The 7838-nt window shown below is 42.1% G+C and overlaps 1 protein-coding gene across 1 annotated transcript; it reads right to left on the bottom strand.

The window, feature by feature from the left end:
• Positions 1 to 210: 210 nt before the first annotated feature.
• On the bottom strand, positions 211 to 4074 carry PCDHB11 (protocadherin beta 11). The gene has a single exon (XM_015452019.4). The coding sequence runs from the start codon at positions 3924 to 3926 to the stop codon at positions 1533 to 1535; it is 2394 nt and encodes a 797-aa protein (XP_015307505.3). The 5' UTR covers positions 3927 to 4074; the 3' UTR covers positions 211 to 1532.
• Between the last annotated feature and the right edge of the window lie 3764 nt (positions 4075 to 7838).

The following is a 7838-nucleotide window of genomic DNA, read 5'->3' as shown; positions in this document are numbered from 1 at the left end:
CCCCATCTCTACTAAAACTACAAAACTTAGCCAGGTGTGGTGGTGGGTGCCTGTAATCCCAGCTACTCAGGAGGCTGAGGCAGGAGAACCACTTGAACCCGGGAGGCAGAGGTTACAGTGAGGTGAGATCACACCACTGTACTCCAATCTGGGCTACAGAGTAAGACTCTGCCAAAAACAACAACAACAACAACAACAACAACAACAACAACAACTGTAACAATTTTATTGGGAGAATAGGAGAAAGGGAATGTGCAGTGCTTATATTGGTTTACATTAGTTGGAAAGAAAGTTAAATCATTTTTTAAAATCCATAGCAAGAAGTGATTAAAATGTAAAATGGAGTTGCAAGATTTAACAGCGAAAACATATCGTTTAGAAGTATTGAGGTAATTCTAGAAGAAGCCACTCAATAGAAGGAGTCTGGAAATTAAAGAAAATACTGTTTTTTTTCTTTTCTTTCTTTCTTTCTTTCTTTCTTTCTTTCTTTCTTTCTTTCTTTCTTTCTTTCTTTCTTTCTTTCTTTCTTTCTTTTTTTTTTTTAGACCCCGCCATTGCACTCCAGCCTGGGTGACAAGAGCGAAACATTGTCTCAAAAAACAAAACAAAACGAAACAAAACACCCAAGAGAAAAATCAAAGTCAGTGTTCTAGAGTGAGAAATAATAATCAATAAATTACTGTACACTTGGAAAGGATTAAAACCTTAAAATTATTTATTAGAAATGGATTAACTACCTGTTACTTAATATAAAAAGGATTTACAATGTTATTCACAATGATATGCAATAAGTGAAAATTGAAAATAGCCTGGCCGCCTGTAATCCCAGCACTTTGGGAGGCTGAGGGGAGTGCATCGCTTGAGCTCAGAAGTTAAAGACCAGCCTAAGAAATGTTGTGACGATCCGTTTCTACAAAAAATACAGAAAGTAACCGGCACAGTGGCGCACACCTGTAGTCCTAGCTACTTGGAGGCTGAGGTGAGCTGACTGCTTGAGCCCAGGAGGCAGAGTTTGCAGTGAGCTGAGATCCTGCCACTGACCTCCAGTCTGGGTGGCTTAGGACTCTGTATTTAAAAAAAAAAAAAAAAAAAAATGCTGGGTGCGCAGTGGCTCACGCCTGTATTCCCAGCACCTTGGGAGGCCAAGGCGGGTGGATCATGAGGTCAAGAGTTTGAGACTTGCCTGGCCAACATGGTGAAACCCCAAGTCTACTAAAGATTAAAAAAAAAAAAAAATTTTAGCCGGGCATGGTGGTGGGCGCCTGTAATGCCAGCTACTCGAGAGGCTGAGGCAGGAGAACTGCTTGAACCCGAAAGGCGGAGGTTGCAGTGAGCTGAGATCACACCACTGCACTCCAGCCAGGGTGACAGAACGAGACTAGGTCAAAAAAAAAAAAAGTGGGGAAAGAAAAGAAAAAATTAAAAATACGATTAGTTGTATTGCATAATAATGTAACTAGTTTTAAATTAAATAATATTGATATGGTTCTATAAAACTAAAAAAGTACATGAAAATGTAAATAGTATTCTTACTAAAAATTAAATTCAAAGCTATTTCGAAAGGTGGGGTTTTCTTCACTAGTCTTCCCAGGACCTTTTGCCTGGATATTAGGGATAATCGGTTTTAGGAACTTGAATTCATTTGTCCCGGAGCCTCCTGTCAGACACACCTCATACTGGTAGCTCTGGGACAGGGTCCCGGTGCCGCTCATGTCCACCAGATGCCCTGGAAAGGGGCCCTCGGGCACCGAGCAGCGACCCACAGAGGCCGCCCTGCTCCTCCTGCACAGCCGCACCGCCACGAACAGGAGCACCGACAAGAGGAACAGCGAAGACACCGAGGCCAACGCCACCACCAGGTAGACGGTGAGCGAGTCGGCCTGGGCCTGGGCCGGCGCCGCCTCTGGGAGAGGCAGGTAGGGCTGGGAGAAGCCGTCCACCAGGAGCACTTGCAACGTGGTGGTGGCCGAGCGCGGAGGCTCGCCATTGTCCTTGACCAGCACCACCAGCCTATGCTTGACTGCGTCGCGCTCGCTCAGCAGCCTGGCGGTGCGCACCTCGCCATTGTGCGCCCACACACCGAACAGCCCGGGCTCCGTGGCCTTGAGCAGCTGGTACGACAGCCAGGCATTCTGACCCGAGTCGCCGTCCACCGCCACCACCTTGGTCACCAGGTAGCCCGGCTGGGCCGCCCGGGGCACCAGCTCTGTGCAGGGCGCGGAGCCATTCTGCAGCGGGTACAGCACGAAGGGCGAGTTGTCGTTGGTGTCCAGCACCAGCACGCGCACCAGCGCCTCGCTGCTCAGCGCCGGGGACCCGCGGTCCGTGGCGCCCACGCGGAACTCGAAGGCCTGCAGGGCCTCGTAGTCCAGCGACCTGAGGGCAAACAGGTGGCCATTGTCTGTGTTGATGGAGACCAGGGAGGCGAGGGGCAAGTGCAGGTCCTGGGGCAGCAGCAGCGAGTAGGTGACCTGGGCATTGGTGCCCGAGTCTCTGTCTGTGGCGCTGACGCTGCCGATGTGCAGGGCGGGGCTGTTGTTCTCGCGGACGAACAAGGTGTAGGAGGTTTGGGTGAAGGTGGGGGAGTTGTCATTGATGTCGGAGACCAACACAGTTATGTTGTACTCCGTTTTCAGCCTGGGTATCCCCAAGTCAGTGACGGTGATGGTGATTCTGTACTCGGCTGTGCTCTCTCTGTCCAGTGGTCTCTCTGTTTCCAACGTGTAATAATTCTCAACTGAAGATTTTAGCACGAATGGGAGGTCTTCCGGGATGGAACAAACAATTCTTCCGTTGTCCCCAGAGTCTATATCTTGGATACTAAAAACCATAACCACGGTCTCTGGCGCATTTTCTGGGATTGGACTGGTAATTGATGACACAGTGATTTCAGGAGCATTGTCATTTACATCCATCACCTGAATTCTGACTGTAGATTTTCCAAAAAGTCCTCCCCCATCTGTGGCTTGAATGATTATTGAGTATGATTCAATCGTTTCAAAATCCAACGGTGCTGTTAAAGTAATGTCTCCAGACTTTTGATTAATTTCAAATGTCTTGCGAATATCTTCTGAAGCATGGGATAAAGTGTAGCATATTTCACCATTTGTTCCAGAGTCTAAATCCCAAGCTGAGACAGTCAAAACCAGTGAGCCAAGGATGCTATTCTCTGGAATCTTCACCTCATAAAAAGCCTGCTCAAATTCAGGGGAGTTGTCATTAATGTCCACAACCACCACTTTGACCAAGGCAGTTCCAGACCTTGGAGGGGACCCGCCATCCAGAGCAGTGAGGATGAAACTGAGCTCCGGGCGCTCTTCATAATCCAGTGCCCTGTCCAGAACTAACTCGGGGTATTTCCTATTGTCTGGATTGACTCTCATTTTAATGTGAAAATGAGAGTTGGGGCTTATTGTGTAGCTTTTTACAGCATTAATTCCTACATCTAAATCCTTCGCACTTTCTAGTAAGAACACAGCACCAACAGGACTGTTCTCTGGGATTTCTAGGAGCATTTGTTTTTCCAAGAAGATGGGAGAGTGATCATTTATATCCCTGACCTGAAGCTCAATTTGTAAAAACTGCGTGGGGTTTTTCATTAACACCTGGAAATGTAGCACACAAGGCTGAATGGAACCGCAGAGCTCCTCCCTGTCTAGTGTTTCACTTAAGAGCAAATCCCCAGTGTTTATGTCCAGCTGCAAACGCTGTTTCTTATCATTAGAGACCACCTGAGCCCCCCGTGAGGACAGTTCTCTCACCTTCAGCCCCAGGTCCTTTGCCAGATTGCCTACAAAACTCCCGCTCTGCATTTCCTCTGCCACGGAAAAGCTCCCAGGTTCAGAGCCCGCCTGAGACATTCCCAGCAAAACAAAGAGAAGCAGGACTTGCCTTATCTGCTGAGTGCATGCTCTTCCGTTCTCCATAGCTCCTTTCTTGTAGGCTTCTTGAAGAATGGCTTCAGTTCTGGGGAACGTGTCTCTGACTTGTCCACCAAATCCTCTATGGTCTAAGGATTTTAACCCTGTTGAATGGCTTCTAAGTCACCCTCTTGAAGGCTTGTTCTTTCTGTCTTCTGCTTCTCTGTGTGCACTGGTTATCAGTGTTCACAACACCATCCGATCAATTTACTTTTCACGATGTTATACTGCAGCGCCACCAAGTGTCTCCATAGATTTTCACAGTTTGGTGAAAGCTACGTAAATTCCATTCACTTATATGTCCTCCGGAAACAAACATTGTTTTATTCATCGTGTTCAAGTGATTACAAATATATTGCATCTTCTATAATAATTATTTCATGTTCTCTTTAGTTTGATATGCTGTTAATATTCATCTTAAAGCATTTACCTTTCCCTACTCTCCACACAGCCAAACATGCTTAGTTGTGGTGAATACAGAAATACAAGATGTGATTCCTGGACCCCAATAGTTTGTAATCTTTCTGAGAAGATTGGAAACATAAAACAACAATAATATTATTAAGCTGTACAAAATTCTATCACTACTTGACTTTCCTTAGGTGGTAATGAAAATGCAAAGTATACATGGGTCATTTTAGAAGTCCTCTCATATTTGATATGAAACTGGATTAACCATGAGATGGGACATACTTTGATAGTTATGATAGCACAAGAAGGCATTCATTTAGATTTCCTTGGTAGCAAAGAATTGTGAACTGCGAGAAAGCAAAGTAAGATATTGGGAGTAGAACACATTATGAGAATCCTTGATTTAGTTCCAGCTTCTCAAAAAATAATAAGTGCACAAACATGTTAGTTTCATTTAAAGCAGGCTTATTTCTAAGACTGGCCTCCCTCAGTTTCCCAAGATTTATTCCAGCAACAATTATGGCTATCTGCTTTGTTTTTCAGCTCAAGAAGCTGAAGAGATTTTCTTCCTCAATAATAGAACAAAATCTTAGCCTTCATTCTGATTAGCCCAATTGAGAGCACTTCAGCCTGTTACTGAAGAAATCAGTGTCTCAAGATGTATAGGATTAAAGGTAGAGATTGTAGTCCCAGAATCTAAAGACTCCATCTTTGGCCCTTTGTTTTAATCCAGTCAGAAATTGCCCCTTAAACGTGAGGTGGTTTCAATCCTAGCCGAAGTGCATGGCTGCTACATAATGAGGGAGATGGTTGGAATAGGTGCTTGGAACCTGCCAATGGTATCCACTATTAGACATCTCAAAATACTCTGAAGAATGTAGGATATCTAAGAAGTCTGCATTTTTTAAAAAATGCTAATTTCAAATTACATTCGTAAAAATGTGAACTAGACACATGGTTGAAAAATTATCAGTGCAGAAGAGTAGAAATTGAATAGTATGTGGATTGACTATACAATTATCCTTCCTTCTTCTTAACCTCCTCTAAAATGACAGAAAATTAACAAAAGGTATGAACTCACAAAGACTAAGAATACATAAGTGAATACACAAATTATCTGATGATAGGAAGCAGATGAAAGAACAATTAACAACAGTTCCAAGAAATGTCTAAAATAAAGTTCCTGCATTGGAGATACTAAAAATAAACTACTGGGTTTTCCCTGTATAATCCTAATAGGTACCAAACTTGGAGGACCCAGGTGTATAAGAAGGCTGAAGTCAAGTAAGGCCTTTAAAAAGAAGTTATCAGCTGAAAGTATGTATACTGGATAGTTGAATTCTGTGGTCTTTTCGCCGCCATACAGAGACTAGAAAATAACTGAGAGCCAGAGAATGGAAAGCTTATACTCTGGAGAAATTAGATTATATTCTGGAGAAATTATACTATCTCCAGTCTTGGAAACCCCAGGCAGAACTGAGTGAAAGTAGGAGGTATGAAACTAAAGATAAGGAGATTAGGCAAAACACTGCCTTCTGTATAGTGAGACTCCTCGCCATGATACTCTCAGATTGTAGGACACAAGATATATGCCTGACGTCTTCTCCATCAAACCCCAGAACATTGAATATTGTAGAATTCTATCCCGGGGAATATGAAAGGTGCAGATAAAGACTTATATGTACTGATATGTGGGGGTTTCCCAAGGTAGCAGCTCTATCCTATCATGGTTACATTAGAGTGAAGCCCTGTCATCAATACTCATGAAGGGTTGACTGTCAGCATTTGCTGTGTCATCATTCATATATATAACAAGATAGCCAAAGATCACAAGACTTTTGAGAAAATGCTTACATGAAATAGAAAGACCAAAACTGTAATACTACCGCCACACACAAAAAGCAACAGGAGGCAGTAGATATAATTCAGAAAACAAAAGAAAGCCTTTTTTTTTTTTTTTTTTTTTTTTGAGACGGAGTCTCGCTCTGTCGCCCAGGCTGGAGTGCAGTGGCGGAATCTCGGCTCACTGCAAGCTCCACCTCCCAGGTTTACGCCATTCTCCTGCCTCAGCCTTCTGAGTAGCTGGGACTACAGGCACCTGCCACCACGCCCGGCTAGATTTTTGGTTTTTTTAGTAGAGACAGGGTTTCACCGTGTTAGCCAGGATGGTCTGGATCTCCTGACCTCATGATCCGCCCGTCTCGGCCTCCCAAAGTGCTGGGATTACAGGCTTGAGCCACCGCGCCCAGCCAAAAAAGCCTTTTAAAATGTCTGATTAATATCCCCAGAGAAACAAAATGTAGAAAGAGCTAACACTTATTGACTTATTCTAAGTTCATTATTCTAGTGCCTCATATGTATTTACCTAGTTAATGTTAACAGTAACCCTATCAAGTACATATTCATATCTGGAAGACAAAGAATAGCTTAGGGCTTAAGTGCCCCTTACTAGCTATATAGCCTTAGGCAAATTCTTCCCTTTGATTCACTTGCAAGTTTAAAATAGGTATAATAATAACTCTTACTATATAATGTATTTTTAAAGAATAAATAGATTAATTATAGGTGAAAGAAGATTTACATTTGCAAATTTGTAATATGTCATGAAAAACCAAAAGAGTTCTTAAAAATAAATATTTGTTATCCAAAAAGAAAAACTTAAATATGAAGATTAGATGACTACATGAATTGTCTCATAAGTAGAACAAGAGATGGAAAAGAAGAAAAAAATTATAATTTAGAGTCTCAGAAAAATCAATGCAGGAGGTGCAATATTTAATGAGATTCTGGTTAAAGTGATACTGTAGAAAACTCAATGGATAAATTATTACTAAAACATAACAAGAAAATTTCTCAGAACTTACAGTGAGAGTCTGTATGTTAACAGGGTATGCCTGCATGGCCAGATTAATAAATAGAATGCCTATATTAAGGTCTTTTCAGAATACCAGGAAAAAGTTTTTCAGGGCTTCCAGGGAAGGAGGTAAGAGAGAAGGAACAAAGAGAGGTGGAATCAAAATCAAGTCAGTCTTTTGAAAAGGAACTCGACATGCAATGAGTAAAAGAAACAGTTTCAGCTTTCAAAATCTGACGGAAAATTATTTTCAAACTAGAATTTTATACCCAGTCAAACTATCAAGCAAATGAAAACAAACAAAAAAGATGTCTTCACAATATAAGGAGACAATTTTAAAAAATCTCTTCTGCATTCATTTATATGAAGGCCTTGAGAGATGTGTGCCAGCTGAATAAGAGAGTAAACTAAGAAAGAAGAGTATACTGGACCTTGTAAAAGGAGACTCATGAAGGAAAGTACTGAAGGGAAAGAAATCCCAGGGTAACAGTCTATAGATGAACCAGTCTAAATGAAACAGAGGAAATTCAGGTTGAAAGAGCTCCTGAAAATAAATGTCATTGACAGAGTATCTTAAAAATTGGAATATTTTTAAGGAGAAAATACATTCAAATGAAAGATATGGAAAAAAAACAATAGAAGTACATAGAAAA

The sequence above is a fragment of the Macaca fascicularis genome, chromosome 6, assembly GCF_037993035.2.
Source record: "Macaca fascicularis isolate 582-1 chromosome 6, T2T-MFA8v1.1".
Classification (NCBI taxonomy): Eukaryota; Metazoa; Chordata; class Mammalia; order Primates; family Cercopithecidae; genus Macaca; species Macaca fascicularis.
Note: the sequence above shows the minus strand (reverse complement) of the source record. Positions and strands in the feature narration are given on the sequence as shown.

What these genes read in the sequence shown, in the direction of transcription:
- PCDHB11 (XM_015452019.4), bottom strand. Translation starts at nt 3,926, where the DNA reads ATGGAGAACGGAAGAGCATGCACTCAGCAGATAAGGCAAGTCCTGCTT.